At 44.1% G+C, this 20,763-nt stretch overlaps 1 protein-coding gene across 13 annotated transcripts in view; it reads left to right on the forward strand.

Annotated features, from left to right (window-relative positions):
• nhsl1b (NHS-like 1b) overlaps window positions 1-19,382 on the forward strand; it is a 133,394-nt gene extending 114,012 nt beyond the window's left edge. For 4 of the 13 annotated variants that reach the window (XM_041805157.1, XM_041805160.1, XM_041805167.1 and 1 more), the window contains exons 4-9: window positions 4,844-5,048; window positions 7,886-8,017; window positions 9,754-13,071; window positions 14,041-14,173; window positions 15,918-15,956; window positions 16,850-19,382. In XM_041805157.1, coding sequence (XP_041661091.1) covers window positions 4,844-5,048; window positions 7,886-8,017; window positions 9,754-13,071; window positions 14,041-14,173; window positions 15,918-15,956; window positions 16,850-17,525 — 4,503 coding nt within the window. In that variant the 3' untranslated portion in view covers window positions 17,526-19,382. Of the gene's footprint in view, window positions 1-4,843; window positions 5,049-7,885; window positions 8,018-8,958; window positions 9,263-9,753; window positions 13,072-14,040; window positions 14,174-15,917; window positions 15,957-16,849 lie in introns of those variants that run through there. The other 9 variants (XM_041805158.1, XM_041805166.1, XM_041805162.1 and 6 more) reach the window with 7 other exon arrangements.
• The last annotated feature ends 1,381 nt before the right edge of the window (window positions 19,383-20,763 follow it).

A 20,763-nucleotide genomic window follows, 5' to 3' on the forward strand; every position in this document is an offset into this window, starting at 1 on the left:
ACTATTACTCTCTAAAACACAAGCCTCTAATGCCTGTCTTCTTCAGCCCCCTTTCTTTTCTATTCCCCATCACAGTCTGTTGTCTGGAGCTTAGTGAACAAAACTTTACCTGACAGCAGCCTCAAAAGGAGAAACACTGCTGCTAAACAACAAGCCAACAAAGGATTGTGACACTTCCTTGGTTTGTCACGATGTCCAAATTTTATACTTTGATCCGATACTATCAAACATCAACACCTGTTTTGATGCAAAAGGCACAAACTGTAGTCCTAGGCCCCCGAAACTAGGCATTTCTTTTTGTCAGTGTCTACTCCTCCCTCCTTTCATAAGCGACATTAGCATAACTTATTCATCTTCATGAGATACCAAAAAGGACTTAAGAAATGTGCCTACCTGTGAATTTTCATGAACCACCTGTTCTTTTTTTACTTTGCCTGTAGCAGCTTTGAATTAAATTATTAATAAAGTTTTTTTTTTATTTTTTTATAAACTTAGCACTTAAAGTAAGGAACTTTGTGTTTGGTGAATAATTTCTTTGTTGGAACAAAGCTTGAAGTCTAAAAAAACAAGACATTGACAATCCAACAATTTATTCATCTAACAAACAGAAGCATCAGAAGCGTGTGGAAAAACCTTATACACCCGCAACAGCCTGGGTACTCGTCCTCATGCTGGTCACCAGCCTGGTCACACACTGCTGTGGGATGGCATCCCGTTTTTCAACCAGCATTTGTGGCAAGTCAGGCAATGTGGTTGTGTTGGTCACTCTGGAACGACCAGCACGCCCAAGCTGATCCCACAAGTATTCAATGGGGTTGCGGTCAGGACTGCTGGCGGCAATTTCATCCTCTCCACTCCCAAATTCTGGAGGTAGTCTCTGAAAAACTCCACTCTGTGGGGGTGAGCGTTGTCATCTTGGAGGGTAGAGTTTGGTCCCAGACTGGAGATATGGGATTGCCACTGGTTACGGAATCTCATCTCGATATCTCTGCATTGAGATTGCATTCAACGATGAAAAGAACCAAAGACAAAACAAGAGTCAATACCAACACCATAATAAGCTGTTTGGCATTTGTAGAGAGGATTAGGCAGATTTTTCATGGGTGCAACCCCCATACTGAGCTCTGCTGCTCATCCTACATATGTATGTTCCTTACAAATGTGGCACCATTTAGAAGGGAAATAAACAAGCTGTCCAGTGGTGTAAGATTTATTGACAAGAAGCATTGTTAGAACAAATTGTTACAGAGAAATAATCTACCAAACACAAATTTCCTTACTTTTTGTGCTAAGTTTATATAGTTTTGGTGCTTTCAATAATCTGAATTAGTCAAAATAGAGACTTTATAATTTTAAAACATGCAGTATCAAAAAGAACTAAAGCTTAAAACTTTATAAACCTTACTACCTTTTCCTTCTTATACACCCTCTCTCCATCCATGTGAGATTCATGTAAAAAGCACTAACACTCAGATTTTCTAGGTATACAGTGATGGACACAGGGAACAACTGATGCATTAATTTTGTGACAACATAATCCCAGCACCTGACAATCTGTAGAAATAATAAACAGATCTTAAACAAGAATTTTTATCCCATTTTAGAGGCATCCGGGCAAATTTTGAGGATTTTTAGGACTTATGATAAAATCTTAACATCTATGTACCTAATTAATCTGAGTTAAGGTACGTTCATTCTGCTCTTAACCTTACCTGTGTTTACTCTGATTTCTGCATCTTAGACATGCTTAAACATTCATGTACAACTAGAATTTTCTGTTTTCTATGACAAACTGCTCCATTTCAAGACTGGACACTCAGTTAAATGCTCTTGACTGTTGCCTCTCTGCTGTAAACTGTCCTTCAGTATGAGAAAGTGTGTGAACACACTTTAATGCATGAGTGATTCTCTCTCTTTCTCCTCACTGTTGCTCTCCTGCTTTTATCCAGCCATCTCCAACAGCTCAACATAGCCTCTGCCTGTCAATGGATCTGGCAATCAAATGAGACGCGCCAATCAGTCCGCAGTGAGGTTTAAATATAAATATAAATACAATCTAAACCATTGTGGTACAAAAAACTTCACCCCCCGTACAGGGAGAATACATGAAATCATTAGCTAATGAGACACTTCTCGTTTTTTGCACCAGGCTGTAAACCAGTTTATTTCTATTAGTGTAAAAAACGGCTGTTTAACTGGTGTCTAGATGGGACTTCTGGTGTTCCTGCAGCCAGCCTCAAGTGGACACTCGCGGTGTTGCAATTGTTTGCACTTCCGCATTGGCTTCATTTTTCAGGACCGTAGGTTGCCGCTTATGCCCCCCCCCCCCCAACAAGACGCTCGTCAGGTGGCAGAAGCGTTAGGGTGCAGCTGACTGATATAGACAGACATGCTGCTGGGGACAGAGGAGCAATGCAACTCTGGGAATTACAGGTAGAGAAGCACACAAAGCTACACAGAGTGGGATATTTTCTGATATTTTACAGCACTAACGCTCAGAAACAACGCATCAACTCGTCACAAAGTCGCAGGCTGTTTGCACTGAAGTGGCGCTGCTGAGTGTCTCTGCTCTGCCCTCCCTCACTGCATCAACTCCCGCGGTCGGTTTAATTCGCCTGCCAACAAACAGGCTGCGTAGTCATCTCCTTTTATAATCTCCTTAAAGTGTTCACGTTAGCTTCTCTTACATACAGGCACAAAGCAGAGGACATAAAATGCGATGTCTGCTGGTCATTAAGTCCCTAAGAGCGAACTTTTTCCCTCACACCGCCGTAAATAAACGCTGCATGCTGTCTGATTTATGCGCGTAAATGACGCAGCGCGGGCTGGATCAAGTGGTCCTGTTATTGGTTACCGTTATAAATGAATAAGAAACGATGATCTGACGTTATTTTGTAGGCTGTATGAGTTTAAAAAGTTACCGCGCTGTAAGGAACCTGTATGGATTATACTGGTCCCCAACGAGGTGATTTTTTTTGTTTTTCTTTACCTAAATGACCAATGGATTGATTGGTGCCTGGGTGCGATTTTGGTCGAGCATGTTTTTCTTTGGTTGGCTACAGCCCTACGGGTTTGATTGATCGTGAAACATGTTTACAGCATCACTAGCCTCCAAAGGTCACAGCAGTCTGATATATTGAGGTCTGTTTGTGCGTGTCAATATAGCACGTGCATTCAGTCAGTTATAGTTTTGGACTATTAATTTTTATTTTGCTCAATCCCAACCCATATTTTTTCTCTTGTGTTGACATTTAAGCTCACCTTTTTAGTAAACATGACTTCTGTGCTGTGATTCAACATGACTTCAGAATGAATCCTTCCTTGTACCTTTCATCACCTGTTCCACCTGTCTCACCTCTGTCTCTCTCTTCCAACTGATGGCTCATCTCCTATTACTGTCAGTTATTCTCTGAGTCTTTTTTTTTTGTATTTGGCTTTTTCCTCCATGTTCTGTTTCTTCTCCTTTCTTTTGTCCTTGAATTGAAAACTCCTCAGATGTTGCCATCCCAAATGTGTCAGCCAAAAGTGATCAGTAAACATAACCATGTCAGCACTTACAGAGTAAATAACCTTTAAGGAGTAACAGAAGCATAAGAATATAGCCTAGAAGTTTCTGTTGTCATTTTACAGAAAAATGTAGGTCTTATGCCCTTTCAGCAGCCACTCCTGGTCAATTAAATTATTGGTAAATAAAAAAATCAAACAAAAATGACATAAAATGCAAGTGATCATCAGAAAACAAAATCCAAGGAAATAATGAATGAAAATTGCCAGTAAAAAAGTTGCAAAAGAACCTATTCCCTTTATCACAGTAGGGCTTTTTCATGTCAGTCACAGAGATGAATGCAAGCTCTTTATTTTTTTATGGTAGCCAGCAGTTGCAAATGTTGAGCAACAGTCAAAATAGTATACACTAATGAAAGCCTTCTGCAAATTCAGAGACAATTAAAACTAGGGATGAACGATATTGAATTTCTGTGGATATGCAGATATTTACTGATTCATTTCAATCGATACCAATATTTAAATATTTTTAACATTACAAAAAATTGAGTCCTTTGAACACAATTCAAGGTTTGAGGATAAAACTTTTTTCATAAAACACACTTTAAAGCTTAAAGAATGAGGATAAATAAAGAAAAAGGTCTCAACTTACATAGGTCTGTTGGTCCTGTAACTCCACTGATTTATTAATATGTATGACCAAATTTTATGGCCCATATATGCTGAAATTCTCGGCCAAAATATCAGATGTAAATATGTAAAATGCAGGCAAACACATAAAACATTTGATTTGCGGCCATAAATGTTTCATTATTAGCAGTTATTACTTAGCACTTACTGCTGTTATTTATGTTAAGTGGCGGGGCTGTTCTAGGATCTCTCTGCCCTTCCACAAGAATGATATTGATTTAGCCAGAAGCAGAATGAAGGAGGAGCTGGGGTGGAGGAGGGTTGCAAGAGCAGCTTGCAGAGAGCGCAGCAGAGCATAGCCAGGCAAGAGCAGTTTAAATAAGGCAGCATGAGAGCAATTAGCCAGTTGCGAGCTTAGAGCAAATCAGCTGGCCATCAGCTGATGACAGCTGGCATTATATCAGCTGATCTCAATTATTGCATTGCTTCACTCTGTGGCCTGCTTGAACTAACGCCTGCGTGTTTATGTGTATATGCTTATTAAATAATCTATTTATGATAGTTTGCATTTGTGGGCTGCAGTGGTTTATAGATATTTAACCCATCAGGCCTCTTAACAAGTGGACAAATATAATAAGGACAATTACAGTCCTCTTTTTTTTTTATAGTTTTACGTCTTGTTAACTCAGTCTGTCTTTTTATAATTCAGTCCACAGCTTCTTCAGCAGAAGATGACAAATCTCAGCTCTCCATGAGGCCACAAACCCCAATAGGAGGAAGTGAAGGAGGGGAGGGGTCAGAGGTTGATGGACAGGTGGTGTGGAACAAGGTCGCCCCCCTCCCTACCCCAGAGGAGAAGATGAGGCAGAATGCCAAGGCCGTGCCCACAGACATAGTCCCCATCAACGTCACAGGTACTATAGCTTTGTGATTGTTTTTATCCATTTCTCGTTCACTAAGAAGTAGCAACAAAAAAATGTCTTGATCATCTAGTTCCACAGTTACAACTCCATTTACACCTAGTTATAGCTCATTCTGGCCTGATCTATTTCTGGTGTCTGTTGTGTGACATTAGCTAGCCCCTGCCAATCAAAGTTTTTCTTTTGTTTGCCTAGTTTGTTTTGTGTTTGTCTGGAACTTTCTGACATTTTCCTCAGAGCTAAATTTCAAAATATTAACTTCACATGTTTCGTCTATTTAAGGGCCACTTTTCATCCTATTTAGCATGTAAGCCTGCTATTAATTCCAGTCCTAAGTATTGGAGAAAGGACATTTTGGCTTAATGGTGGTGCTTGGTTCAAGCTCCGGTGAACATGAATGCATTCAACAGATTTATTGACAATCACATCATAAGTTTTTGAGATATTTCCCTTTGGATTCATGGTGAACAATAATAGTCATTAGTAAAGCTATGTGGCTAGCCAAAATCCAGCCAAAATCTGGCTGCCGTCTCTACTTTTGTACATGCAGTGATTTTATTGGTCCTCTTGTTCAGTGCTCAACAAGGCAAAGAAAAAAGGAAATGACCCAACAGGCAAAGTGTCAGACTGTTCCTTTAATCAACCCTCTGTGCCGAGTGGGTATAGACAAATCAATTACTGTATCCACTCATCCACCGAGGATAAAAACTGCATGTGTCAGTCATGGATGTCTGCCTCTCCTCCTGCCCCTCTGTGTGTTTTCTCCCCCTCCTTAATGCTGCTCGTAGACTGACCTTCACCTTCATTTCTGTGTGTATGAGTGGGCGTTAGTGTGTGAAAATCGTTTGACAGCTTATCCAAGGGTCAAGGCTTTTTCACTCACTTTATGTCAGATCACAGGGCACGTGACAGATGAACACAGCAAAATGTGTCAGTGTAATTCCCCTGTTAGTATGTCACATTCTTCAATGCTTTCTGCAACACAAAAACACCCCTAACACCCACAGGGATAAAGGTTTAAAATCTGCTTTTTTTAGCACTGGAGCTTGTCTGACTTATAAGATGCAACTTCACATGAGTCAGATATCTTGCATGAGGTGCGAATAACAAAAGAACAACAATACAAAGACTCCAAAAAACATAGTTCAGTTTCTTTATCTGAGTTTTGCTGTTGTCAAATCCAATAAAACTTCAATCCCATCATCCTTTAGCACTAATGAGAGCTTAATGTGGTCCCACTCCATACAAATCACTGTAGACTTCATCTGCTGTCACTTTACATTACTCAGAGTCTCAGAGTTAAAGCACACACACACACACAGCCCCTGATCTCCCTCTGTGTCTGTCACTTTGAGGGCAGCATGATAGACACTATCCGCCCTCATATCAATCTCTATTTCCCTAACGGCTGCAAGCTTTCACCAGTTAGCCAAAGAGCAGAAAGAAGAGCACGTCTTACTGAGATTTATTGCTTTATCCTCAGGGAAACTGGACAGAGCGGGAGAAGATATCCAGAAGAATATAGATAAGATGAGTTGGTCTTTGTAGGGCACAGTGTATTTTGCTGATGTGTTTTATAGCTGTAGATAGCTATTTTTGCACTCTTTTTTTAGTCTGTATTACCCCTACATCTGCAGAAACTATAAGTTATTGTAGTCATTGCGTCACATTTATAAAGACATGAAGAAATACATTTAAGAAGCACTAGAAAGAACAAAAACACAAACAAAAAGACACAAAAGCACAGCTAGAATTTCCCTTCTACAAACACTGAAATGATCTTTATGTTATCTTACAGCATCAACCATTACAAGCATAGATCTACTGGTAATTAACACAAAAAAAACTGCAGCGCGTCTGCAATGTGTGTGTCTGTGAGTGCTTGTGCATGCTTCTCATAATTCATAGCCGGGATGTTATGCATGTTTGCATGTGTTCCTATTTTGAGAGCAAGCCCTCTACATCTCACATGTCTGACATGAATGTTTACACCTTTATTACTATATCAGGTTTAAAATTAACACTAACCATCAGCACAAATGTACGGTTTGCTTTGCCACCTTCTTTTTAGTTATTGTGTTTTTAAGCATGTACTAAATTAAACGGTGCTGGCATTTTTTTTTGCAAAGTTGTTAACGTTTTGGCTAGTGGATAAAAAATAACAAAGAGTCAGTTCATTCAAATGGCAGATTAGAATATCCTCCCCTTTCCCTTGTGGTATAATGCAATGCAAGTGTTATTATTTTGTGTATATCCATGACTTTATTTTGTCGTCTTCAGTACTGCCTCCACTTCAGAAAATCATGCCAATATAGTCCTTACTGTCATCAGTTTCTAATAAAGGAAGACTGAAATTTTGCAGAAAAAAAAAAATCCAAATTGAAAAGTTTAAAAAACTTTTAAAAACTTGAAGCAACATTTTATTATTTTAAGATTAAACAAATTAAAGAAACACTTTTACAAAAGAGGAAACAAGTTTACATTTAACAGAACACTTTAGCAAGATGAAAAAACTTAAACTTGTTTTGTCTTATTGTAAGTGTATTGTTGGCTGGTATTCAGCTTCATTATTCTGGGGTGGCACATATAAAGCTAATAGACAGATAAAATGTTAACTGTCTGCATTGCTATATGCCATTAGAGGGTTATGAGATGATGTTCTGATAAAATTAGGTTGAACTGACCCTGTATGTTTCGCTGCCTGTTGTTTTGCATGTTTAAAATAAGTTTATAAAAAACTTCTGCATGTTAATAAGTTTTTTCCCTCCCACTAACCAACTACTGTTTGCCTGTGTGTCCGCCTGCCTTGCTCTCGCCCTCCCGGCTAACAGGGGCAGTGTTTGACCGACAGGCGAGCATCCGGCGCTCCCTCATTAACACTGACACAGTGTCCCGCCGGCCCAAGAAGGTCAAGCGCAGAAAGACTATATCAGGGCTGCCTGACAACATCAACCTGGAGCTAGGTATGGATTACTGCGGGCGTATATATAATGCCCTCTACTGTCGACAGACCTGTACCAACACTCTGGAAAAGCATCCCTCCTTCTTTAATCACTTCTTTAACCTTACCCTGGCTGATTTATGCTGTATTAAATCTACACATTTAAGCAGTATTGTTCTAATGGAGTCATATTCAGAGGGAAAGAATCACATATGCAGGTCCACAGTGTTGGATCAAGGCCCAGCAGCTGTTCAGTCTCTTTCAGCTCTACATACCAAATGTCCTCCTTTGCTCTCTTCCATCCTGGTTAACTGTTTCCACTACCAAGAAGCAGTTATTAAATTGTTCTCAGTAGTTTTGTGGTTTTTATATTCACATTTTTCTTTCTCTAGAAACTTTTTCCCTCATTGGATCTCTATTTATATATGGTTAGAGGCCACATAGAAGTTAAGAGCATGTTCATTTACACAGATCGTAACATTTTCTTTTAATGGTCAACTTTTTGAGCTCATCTGCTGTGAATTGTGTGTTAATTATGTGTCTGTGCTTTAATCCCTTGACTGTATTGATGATATCAGCTCATGTTTGTCTTACTTACCAACAGGGCTCCCCTGATCAAGGCAGCCTAAAATGCCCAATAACCCTTTCTTTACTTGAACATATGACACTTAACCCTCCAATCAGAATGAGGCAAAACACACATGGGAAGGTTTAGATACCCCCCTCTCTGACTTGCTAAGCTGAGTTGGTGTATTGAGCTCAAAGCTTAGTAAGCTGACACTCTGTTGTGCAGACAGCACTGCAAGGCTGCTGTTTATTTACACATCTGTGAGCTGCAGGACAGCAGCAGTTTTGAAGGAGCATGTTTTTACTGTGCAATAAGATCACCAGAGCTGATAGGAAAAGAGCTTTAAAGTCCAGTTAGTGCCAGCTGAAGACAGCCTCTGAATGTCATGATTACTGGGTCGGGGTAATTGTCCCAGTGCTTCATCCCTCCCTCTCCTCGCACTGCGAAGTAGACCTGCAGCTTAATCTATCGCAGCAGCAGCAGCAGCCAAGCTGTCACTCCAGCTTTTAGCAAAAGGAGGGAAGAGAGTGTATGTGTGCTTAAGAGAGACGGAGCAGGGAGAGAGAGAGAGAAGAAAGGACGCACGAGTGTGTGTTTTGGGATACGAGCATCAACAGGGGAGCCACCACAGATGGGAGACAAACTAGACATCCTGCCGTGTTTTACTGTTCATTCTTCAAATTGTTTGTTTACAAGCTGGTATGTTCAGTGTGTGTTTCTGTGTGATATCTGCATTTCTGTATGTCCTTGTCCCTCTCTGTCTGCATTGTCTGTATGCTCTCTCCTGTTTGTCCTGTGCATGACTCTGTCAACCTTGTATGTGCATCCACCTGTGTCTCTGTGTATGATTCTGATCATGTTTGTGTTTATGGCTGCCTCATTCCTTAGCAGCTGTCTGTCCTGTACCCAGTGGACTATTAGCTTTTCTATCAGTCTGAGCCAGAGCCAAAATAGGAGGAGAAGCTGAGTAGAGAATCTCTGTCTCCCCTCATATCCTCTCCTCCTTAATGAAAACCAGAAGTTATTAGCGTATGTAACAGGGTTAAAGCAAATCTAATTAATTAGCTACCCTGTGACCACAGTTTATTTGACAGTCAAGCGTCATGGCTCAAGAAGTCTTACAGAGAAAAGAAGCAGAGAAAACAAGAGATATGTATAGTTTGATTTAATTTTTTTTCTCTCTTTGACAGCAGCAAAAGGACATGGCGGAGAGCTACGGCCACATTCCATGTTCATCCCGGGTCAGTACTCCACCTTAGGCAGAGCCGTAAGTGTCAACTCAACACTCCGACGTTCTCAGACAAGAGACTCCAGCTGCCAGACTGAAGAAGTGAAGATCGTTCCCCCGTCCATGAGGAGAATCCGAGCTCAGAGAGGACAGGGAATCGCGGCTCAGATGGCTGGAATCTCAGCTTCCTCCTCAACCGGAAGTATATCCATCTCTAGCAGTGACAGCTCTGGGATCCTGATGCTGCAGAATCAGTTTAATGGAGATCCTTCCCGCTTTCATAGTCTGCCCCGACAGGGCGCCAGGGTGTCCCTCAGTGCTGATCCCATCTACAGCAGCACCCCCATTAAGTCAGAGGAGCAGCTGACTCCACAGAGACAGATTGGGAAACTTCAGGTTGATGATACAGCCGTGCACATGAGAAATGCCCCAAGGACAAGCACCCTGCCCAGGCCCAAGTCTCAGGAGGTGAGGGGTACACAGGCCAGTGATTGGGGTGGTGGTCCAGCATGTGTAGTCTCCCCACATGCCGCTTACTCTACCTCACTCATCCCTAATGCCACCCTGCCTGGCTCCTCTGAGGTCATCACCCTGAACACTGCTGCTCAGCTCAACCACTCCCCTGTCTTAGCTTACCCCACAGCCCGACCGCTTAGTCTGGCCTCCTCCACCAACTCCGACCACCTGATCTCCAGTCCAGCCTCCTTCACCCACAGCTCCACCTGCCCAGCTTTGGCAACTTCTACACCCACTCACACATCAAAGGATGGTCATCTGGTAGTTGCAGCCCCCGCCAGTGAATCCGGGCAGTCAGACAGCAGTATACACAGCCACAGCACTTTGGCTCCGACGCCTCCATCCTGCCTGCAGGAGGAGCAGTGGATCTACGACACGCCAGAGAATGTGGTGGTTCCACATCGTACTCTCACCTCCAGCAGCTCCACCCCGATAAACCAGCTCTACAGCAGTCTGGACCTTTCCTCGAGAACCACCACTGACTCAAGCTCCCTCTATTCCCAAGATAACGATGGGTACTACACTTCCATGCACATGGACTCAGGCCTGCACTCTCGCAGCCATGGCAGCGGGCACGGTGCAGCAGCTGGACGCACTACACGGCACAGCATGTATGAGTGTCGTGAGCTGGCCAATCAGGAAGACTCTGGAAGCTTGTACAGTGATCGGTCACTTTCCCGAAGCATCTCCCTCCGCAAGTCCAAGAAGCCTCCACTGCCCCCAGCTCGTACAGACTCTCTGAGACGCAAACCCGGTGGGAAAAAGCCCCTTGGAGGCGTGAGTGCTATCAGCGGTGCAAGTGAGCCAAATGGAGCCATGCTGAACGAGACTCTGATTGCTAGCTTGCAGCAGAGCCTTCAACTTGGCCTGAGAGGAGGAAAAGGAAAAGGGGCTTCACCTTCCTCGCCCTCTCACAGCCCAAGCAGTGACTATGATGACCCTTGGGTGCTACGGCCACGCAGTCAAAGTAGCATCAGCGCAGGTAGCTCTGCAGCATCTGTAGGAGCTAATGCTAACTGTAGCGGCATCTCAAACGTGTACTCTTTGTGCCATGTGACGCCCACTCACAGTGAGACCAGCAGCTTACGCTCAGATTATGCTGATTCCTGGGGTTACTACATGGACTACCCTCGGAACCTTGGAGACCAGAGGGCGCAGACCCCTCCAGGACAAGCCTCGGATAACATGTCTAATGGGGCTCAGAAAGGAGATTTACAGAATGGAGGTGAAAGTCACAATAACCAGGCTGCTGGAGCTCCAGGTCAGGATGGAGGCATGGCAGTAAAGCCCAAAATCTCCACCTCCTCCCCAGACAGAGTTCACAGACTGACATCCCCATCAAGTGGCTACTCCAGCCAATCCAACACCCCCACTGCTGGGACCCCTGTGCCATCATTGGTCAGGTCCATGTCCCCCTCAAGCAGCCGGCCCAAGCCCAAAGTCCCTGAGAGAAAGTCGTCCCTCCTCTCCTCTGTGTCCATGTCCTCCTCCTCCACCTCCCTGTCTTCCAACACATCCGACTCAGTTAAAAGCTCCGGTCCCCCTCCTCCTCCACCTCCACCCCTGCCCCTCTCCTCTTCTGCTCCCAACACCCCTATCAGCCCCCCTCCACCCTTCCCTCCTCCCCTGCCACCAACTTCCAGTGCAGGTACTCCTCCACCATCCACCCCACAGGGCGCAACTCTAAGGCCATCCCCTGCCTGCTCCACCTCCCCAGAGTTCCCTCCTCCTCCATCCCCTGACACGCTAATCCACCCAAGTTCATCTTTCAATGGGAGCTTCAGTCCTCCGCCACCACCTCCCCCTCCTGCCCCCTCCATGGGGCCACCTCCACCTCCTCCACTGCCTGCTTTTGTCCCACCTTCCTACTCCCCGTCTTTGGGGAAGGGGATGAAGGACTCTTCTAAACTGGCTCCTTCCAGCAGCCCGACAAAGTCGCCTAAGCCTCTCATCACCCCATTTGCGCTGCAGAGCGTTCAGCTCCGCTCTGTGAAACGTCCAGAGGAGGAGATTAACGGCAAATCAGAGCGCGACAAAGCTCAGGACACGGGGATGGACCTTCTTCAGGGTCTCAAGCAACAGACCCAGGAGAAATCTTCCCCCCTGGAGCATCCCACCATATTAGCCCTGTCAAACTGCTCCCAGGAGGAAGAGTCAAGAAATTCCTCACCATCACCTGTCTCAAAACTCTTAGAAGATTTCCCTTTTGATTGCACTATCACAGATTTCACACTAGATTGTGCTCTCATAAACGGAAAAGCTGAGGATCAGAGTGGTATTTTCTTAAATGGAAAAGAAAATACTGAAGAGTCCAGTCCCCCAGAGAGCTCTCAAAGTTCTCCTTTCAAACCGAAACCTCCAGTAGTCTCTAAGAAACCCATAATCCCTTTTGTACCACAGTTTAACCCCCAAACAATCAACGAGCAGGCGCCATCTCACAAGGATGATGCACCCAGTCTGTCACACACAGAAGACCAAGTTGATGGACTGCAAAGACTCACGACTGAAGAGGAGGAAGAGATAAAAAGTGAGCAACAGGAGGAAGATGCGGAGGAAACTTCAGAGAGCTCAGAGATTCTCGTGGAGAGCAGCGAAACGTCCACTGTTAGCCCTGATGAGCCACATATTTCCGCTTCTAACAGCCAGGAAACAAGTCTGGACCATGGGCTGTGCACTAATGGAGAGGCTCATGAAGAGGAAGAAGAGGAGGGAGATGGAACGAGTAGCACAACTGGATCTGTCAGCTCCAAGGAGGACGAGAATGGTGAGTTAGTTTCACTTTTTTTCAAATGTCAGTTAGAAATTCTTAGAAATCGATGCAGTAAAATTGTGGTTGGTGTCATTCAAACATTAATTTACTGAATAGTTAAGCCAATTCCCATAATCCTGTACGGTTAGTGGTGTTGTGGCTGCCTGTTGGTGTGCGGCCAGCTCCTCCAGCAGCTGTGAAATTGATTTTTCCCTCCAAAAGCAAAGAATCCAAACTTGAAACCACAAGCTTTAAAAGGTTTGAAAACTGTGAAAACAGACGGCTTATCACAGAGACAGCACTGCTGCAGCCTCTTGAATTCCTCCTCTCTTACTCTGTTCCAACCATCCTTCTACATTTCATATGCAGAGATCTCTTGTGTACTGTCCCGTCCTTTTTCCCGCATTGCTCTCTCCTACCACCACCTCCTCTTTCACACACCTCAGCCTCCACTGTGTCCTCGCCTCCTCTTTCAAATATCCATTTTTGCCATTTGGCTTTTTCGTAATCTCTCCCCTCTTCTCTCTCTGTCCCGCTCACTGTCTTTTCCCTCTTCTTCCTCTCCAATCTGAGGTAAGGGAGGGGGCAAGCGTCCCATGGGAGATGCTTTTTTCGTGGTCGGTGGGAGCGAGGGGGGAGGGGTTGCATCGTATCAGAGGGGAGGAGGGGAGGAGATCTTGGTAAAAGGGGATGAAGGGGAGGATGGGGAGAACGTAAAGTGAGACTGCCTGCAGCGGCTCAGGCAGTCAGAGCGCAGACGTGAGCGAGAGGATGAGAGGAGGAGGAGGAGGAGAAAAGAGGCTAAACTAGAGAACAAGAAAAGAGAGGAGAGGAAATCCACAGACAATAAGAGAATGTAAGAAGACAGCCAGGTACATCCTCCGTACAACTTCAGCTTTTATGAGCAGACAGGTTAATGCGACAGGATGTGTAGAACTGAACTGTGTTTGTTTCCGCTCTTCTAACTGTGCGCGTGTTTCCCAGGTGACGTGTTTGACTCCAGCACGGCTGAATCGTCTCCGGCCCCGTCAGCCAACGGGGCCCGAGAGGGAAACATGGTGACCCCGACTCCCTCACGGACTCGAACTACTGAAGACCTCTTCGCTGCCATTCACAGGTACCATGATGCATTTCTCTCTCTCTCATCTACTATTACTCCAACTTCTTTGCTCAAACTCTCCATCTATAATTCATCCTGCCTCATTTCTCCTCCACTACTCTCTCATTCTGTTTGTTTCCTCTTCTTCGTCTCTCCGTCAGCATCTGATTTCCTCACCCTCTCGTAAACCACAATGCATCACTCTGGACTCCATCTCCCCTCTCCATCCTCCAACCCCTATTTCCTCCTTTTTCATCTCCTCCTCTTGCCTTCAACCTCTCAGTCATAACTTTACCTCAGCGCTGTCCCGTCTGAGTATGACATCGGTCAAACAGAAGATCTCTGGTGTCTGCCTGCCCTGGAGGAAGAGCTTTTTCTGCCCCCTGTCCATGCAGAGACTACCTCAGAAATGAGTCAAATGTTTATCAAGTCATCTGTGTTAGTGGAGTCAAATTAGTGCAGCAGGAGAAGAAAGGCGGCTGCTTCATCCATTTTTAAAGAACTCAACACCCTCAGGTCCTAATCTAGGTTATAGGCCACCGGAGGGATTTCTCTGCAGTCTCTGACATATATTGCATACGTGCTCCTGTGCTTCAAAGGCAGCTAGTCACATAAATTTCTCATGCAGCCCGCCAGTTTGTGCTCATCAGTCACGTGCGGTGGCATTCGCAGTTCTCGTGGATTTCATTTCATGGGACTCAATTTCTGCTGCAGACAGATTGTTGATGTATTTACGGTTGCAGCGTTACGTATGCAAAAAGCATTTAATTAGATACTAGGATTGTGTAAGCCAGTGCGCGTAACCTCATAGTGGAAATTGGTTTGTTTTCATTTTGTCACTGTTCCCTGCCTCTTCTACACGTCTAAGTGTTGAGCACATGGTATAGAATAATTTAACACATCTATAAGAGGGGGAAGTGTTATCAGACTGCTGGCGCTGTCATAGAGAGAGGAATCAGCAGCAGTAAAGGCCGAATAAAACAATTTTGATTTAACAATTTTCAGATTATCTGTTTTAGATTGGAATACAGGCTTACAGATCTGAAACTTTGCAGCTTGTGATGCTCTCCAACACCTTGTGCTTTTGTTGTTTCTTTCTACCCTCTTGGTCTGTTTTCACTCTGGGAAAAAAAAAAAGGATTAAAAAAAGAAATGAAATGCCTTCCCAGCTGCCGCTCAAGAATACAGCTTTCCTGTTTGACGGGAGATCCCCCATAGAGATGAGTGAATGCAAAGAAATCAGTCAAGCCCTGCTGCGTATTTACCTCCAAGTGTCACTGAATGCCATCAATATTTGTTTGGGAATTTTTCAGCCTGAGAGTTTAGTATGGAGCCATCCTGGTCAACTGAATTCAGGTGTTTGCATGTGTGCACATGGGGGCGTGTGTGAGAAAGTGTTACGTAATGCTGTTGCGCTAATGTGGTGAAGAGTCTCACAGGGGAGGATGCTCGATGGAATTTGAATTTAGGGCACAGACGTATATTCCACGATCTCTCTGAGACTTGAATCCACCAATACATCACATTTACAAGTTTCTCCAGGTTTCCCTCTAATTTGACCTTCAGAGGCTCATCTTTTTCATTTTTTTCATCTTATATGGAAGAATTTGTTTTTGTAGATCTAATCTGAGGATTAAGGATTTTGCGTCCTTAACATTTTCCTGTACCTTAAGCATCAAATCCCTATCCTTTATCCCAGAATCTTTTTTTCTTGAATTAAGTAATCTGTTTCTCCTCTGCTCCTCTCTGTCTCCTTTTGCAGTGAGGGCATGCAGTGGGTGGGTGCAACCTTTCTAGACAGGTGCGGAGATGCAAGTAGCCCCTTTCCTTTAATTAGCCAGCCTTCTTCCAGCCACGGCAACGATGCTACCTTTGGATTAGCAACTGTAATCCCGCATTGCAACCCCCTTGTATGTCAGATTAATAAGGCTGTTTCCCCTGCTAGCCCTAATTCCCTGTTTTCTGCCAGTCAGTTGCAGCTTTGTGGCTCTGCTTTGGAGCAGGAATTATAGACGGCGTAGGCTGACTGCTGTAAATCAACCATTCGGATCCCCCCCGCTGAGAAGAGAAAGAATCGTCATGGTGTGATTAAAAAAACTGCTTTGGGCACTTTTCCCAGTTTGTGTTTTTGATTAATTTCATTGTGCCGCGTCTGAGCTTTTCTGTCGAGTTGCAGCGTTTGCAGCTTTTCTTGTAAAAACTCATTTTAACACAAATGTGTAACTCTTCTCATTGCCCTCCTTTATTTTCGCCACTAAGTGCTGCGTATTGTTTTATTTCTTTAAGACTCGTGCTGTGATGCATGATTGCTGGGGGCAGTGCTGACATATGGTAAATTTGGGACAAGGATTTAAGGCGTGTGGGCCAAGTATTTTAAGTGCAGGGTTTTTTTCTCTGTGTCTGTGTTGTCATAGATTAAAAACAAAAATCAAAAGGCCTGGTTGAGCATCTACCTAAGGCTCCTCTCTGGTCTATGAAGCCCCATATGCTGCAGCCTAGATTTGATTATATTAATTGGATTTGATGCCATTGTTTGCTGACTAAACTGCCCCCAACTCTTGCATTTCGTCCTCTTGCTCTTCCATCTGTTACAGATAAATTACATCACTTTGGGCACACTTAACCCAGCTCACTTGCTCATCCTGTAGAATTTACACAAATACGTCATTAATCTGGTGTTTGTGTTTTTCTTAGGTCAAAGCGGAAGGTCCTGGGTCGCAGGGAGTCTGAGGAGGACAAATCTCGCACTGGGAACAACCCACAGTCTCCGCCTGTCACCCCTACAAACACATCCCCAGCATCCGTGTCGTCCTCTTCTCGCCAGGCTGGCTCCATTCAGCGAAATCTCCGCAAGTCATCCACCAGCAGCGACACCTTCAAAGCTCTCCTTCTGAAGAAGGGCAGCCGCTCGGAGACCAGCTTCAGGATGTCCGCCGCAGAAATGCTTCGCACGACTGACCCTCGTTCGCAGAGAACACGCTCCGAGTCGGCATTGGACGCCTCTACTCCTTCACCCTCCTCCCCTACAGCGCTGCACAGCCCCCTGACCTCCCCCGGGCGTGGCAAAAGGGCAACAGAGGAGTGGAACCGCTACGAGGTTCTGTCTCCATCCTCGCCCACTTCTTCATCCTATTCAATGAGCGGGTTTAAGTATGGACGCTCACGTACACCACCCTCTGCTGCCAGCAGCAAGTACAATGCTCGCAACCGAATCCTCAGCAGCCCAATGACAGTAATCTGTGAGCGAGAGGGAGAGCTGGCTGAAAGTGAGTACGGAGACACTGCAGAAAGTCTGTCAGGAAGCACAAACCCAACCCTCCCTGTGCTTCAGGACTCTAATGGCACTTTATCTGAGGAAAGCAGAAGTTAGAGAGCAACGATGCCCTGAAACTCAGGGAGGTGAACACTCGTCATAAGCAGGTAATGGCCAGGAAGAGGAGCCACTGGGCCCTCCAGAGACACCTTCCAGAGCCCGTACTCCCCTTAGCGCTGCCTCTGAGGGAGTGGATCAGTGGAGACCTGATGTGAGGTCAGAAATGGACCGGGCTGAACTCAGTCTGAAGTTGACAGCTGGTTCTGTGGCAGTTCTTTTTTTAACTCCCATGATTCTCTCCTTTGTTTGGTGACTTACCCTCTTTGTTAAAAGGAAAATGTTTCCTTCCTTTACACCTGGTGTTCTTAGTTTGTTTTCCATTTTTTGCTGTTTTTTTTTTTTTTTATCTTATTTGTTCTTAACATGCAGCAACACTTGACTTTCTTTGAATGACAAGGTTAGGAGGGCAAACTAAGGTGAACTGAAGGAACTGAAAAGTCACAAGTTGTTTTCTGACTTTGCTGCTGCGGTGCTTTGTAGCTAGGCAGTTGTAAAGAGTGAAAAGTGAGGGCTTAGCTTCTTTTAAGCTTCTGCATCTTTGCTGGTTCGGAGGAGTGTTCAAGAGCTCCATGGCGTTGGCTTTAAATGGCCCAAAAAATGTTCTGAAAAGAGCTTAAATTAGTTGGATACAAGATAGCTCGCTTATTGGTACAACTTTGGCTGGAGTATTTGCTGTTTTTAGTTCAGCTGCTCAGTTGGCAGGGCTGGTGTGTTCAGAGGAAGTGCAGAGGGCTCAGTGCTGCCACCTAGTGATGGCCAGAGAGTGATCAGCAGTCGGGTGTACAAGGTCTGACCTAAAAGAGCTTATCTAATCTAAAAAAGGCTCATAAAACACCTACTAATGGACTTTTAGTGTTGAGATTTTTGCACTGTGCATATGTCTTTTTTCTTTGTTTGTGAGTTAGAAAACTATGTTTTAAAGATTGTTTTAATAAACAAATGATGTCATGACTTGTGTTTTCAAGAATCTATAAATGTAAAGCCAGAAGGAGAAGAGGAGAAAAGCTTATTTTATTGTCTGGGACTTTTAGCGATCGTGTTGATTACCAAAGAGCCGAGAAACGAACTGCTGGCTGTAAAACTGGACGTAAACACAATCTGAGAGTGTGACAGCTTAACTCATGCATTAGGTTCAGCTTTTGCTAAGTTTGCTGAGACTTAATTGAAGCTTTTAGGGCTCAAATGATTTCTATAATGCTGTTGACGTTTCTTTTTTTGCAGTTATGTATGGTTCTGTATGTAAATAGATAGAGAAATGAGTTTAAAGTAACACTTCGACTTATTTTCAAAGACTTTGTACATTTTTAGAGCCCTGTGTTTGTTGAAGGGGAATGCTTTCCTTTTTGTAGATTATTTATTTTCGTGTAGCAGGCCTGTGACGTTCCATCACTACCAGCTAGCATCTGACGGAGGCATGAAGAGGTCACATTTACTCTGCTGCTCCCACCAGGCCATTTCATTCTTGAAAAGGTGCTTTAGAGCAAAAAATGCAATAATGTCAATATTTATGCTTAAGCCTTTTACTGCCCTTAATCTTGAGTCATGCAAGGCCTCCCCTGGTGCTCACAGTGAGTAAATGTGTCCTCTTAACCTGAGGTGACAGGCGTAAGGCTTCATAACCTCCTAACACCCTGTGGTTTAATCACCTGTGACCAAAGCGTGTCTCCTAACAGCCAACCTGGCTGTGATGGAGCACTCGAGGGAGCTTTTGGTGATGGGAAATGTCTCAATCTGGAACAAAACGAGAGAGAGAGAGAGAGACATGAGGAGTCGTGAGGTAGTGGGAGTTGAGCTGAAAGCAGGCTGCTAACGCTCTGTGTATGTCTGTGAAATAAAAACAAGGTGATATTTACAGAGTGGCTCTCAGTGTCTTTATTTGATCTGTACATGTCCGTGTGTGGGATCCAAGGCCATCTGCCCAAATCACTGCCTCATTAGCACCGTCGCCATGGCACCCCAAACTCGTCTGTCATCTGGCGAGCTCCAGAGGCCGTCGATCATTATCCCCTTCCCCCTGTGGGGTCATCAGTTATGTCTCCTTCTGGACACTCAGCCTATAACAGACTTCTACACTGACTTCACACTCATCTTAACCCATGACTGCCTACTTCTTCCTCAAAACTTTCTCTGCAGGTTCCTTAACCTGATGCCTGAGCATGTCCAGGGTTCAATCCCGCTGAAATGCTGACCTCTGTTTACAAAGATGTCACTCCACCTCCCATTCAGCAGAGTCCCATGCTGCAGGACGCTGCGTCCATCTGGCTGTCAGACACAAATCAATACACGTCCCTCCTGGCCATAATCACAGTCCCAGTGCTCCACTTTTCTCCCAGTGCTTTATGTTTAAGTCCCTCAGTTTAAAAAACACCAAGGTATGAAGTGATGAATGGAACAAATCGACAATATTGGCCTGAGTAGAGTGGAAAAGTTATCACCAGTGCTTAAGGTCTTTGTGAATGTCACAGAAAAGCTTCAACTGATCATGAATTTAGACCTTGTGGTACAAATGACTAGACTAATATTTAACATCACTCCCAGCACATTTCCAAAGAAAATTAATGAAAATTTTGTTTAATGAACACGTAAGGACTGTGGGACATTTTTTGGACAACTCTTGAAATAATTTTTCATGACAAAATAGTAGCAGTTAGAAATGTTTTTACATTTCTAGTTGCTGATGGCAATGAGCCTGATTGAAGTGTAGAAAACCTGCTGAAATACTATCATGTTCTTGGATGTTACGGATTTTTTTTCTGATGTCCTCTTGAGATTTTTCCATGGACTGTATGCACTACACACTTTTGACATTATTTTAATAAAATATATGTTACATTTTTAAGGGAAAGTATTAAACTGTTAAAGTCATTGTATTATTATTGTATAAAACACACTGGTAGACTTGGAGGAACAAAATGAACACTTAGTTCTGAATATGGGAGGCAACTAAAATGTAATCAAACTCACCTGCACAGTCACAGACTTGTAAAGTATCATTGGGAAAAAGCTAGTTTAAGAAATGGCTCTTTTTCTTCTCATTTTTGCTATTATTCAATAGAAACAATATAGTGCATCATTAAAAGTAGCGTTACAGAGATTTGTACCAGAAAACAGTAAATTTAATCCTCAACTTTTGTCTCTGCCCAGTACAGAGCCAGGCAGCTGCTCTCTGGCCAGAGGTCACCGTAAGTTCACAGGGAAGGCCAGTTCCTGGAGTGCTTGTCTATTTTTTGCTTGA

Source organism: Cheilinus undulatus, linkage group 14 (genome assembly GCF_018320785.1).
Source record: "Cheilinus undulatus linkage group 14, ASM1832078v1, whole genome shotgun sequence".
Classification (NCBI taxonomy): Eukaryota; Metazoa; Chordata; class Actinopteri; order Labriformes; family Labridae; genus Cheilinus; species Cheilinus undulatus.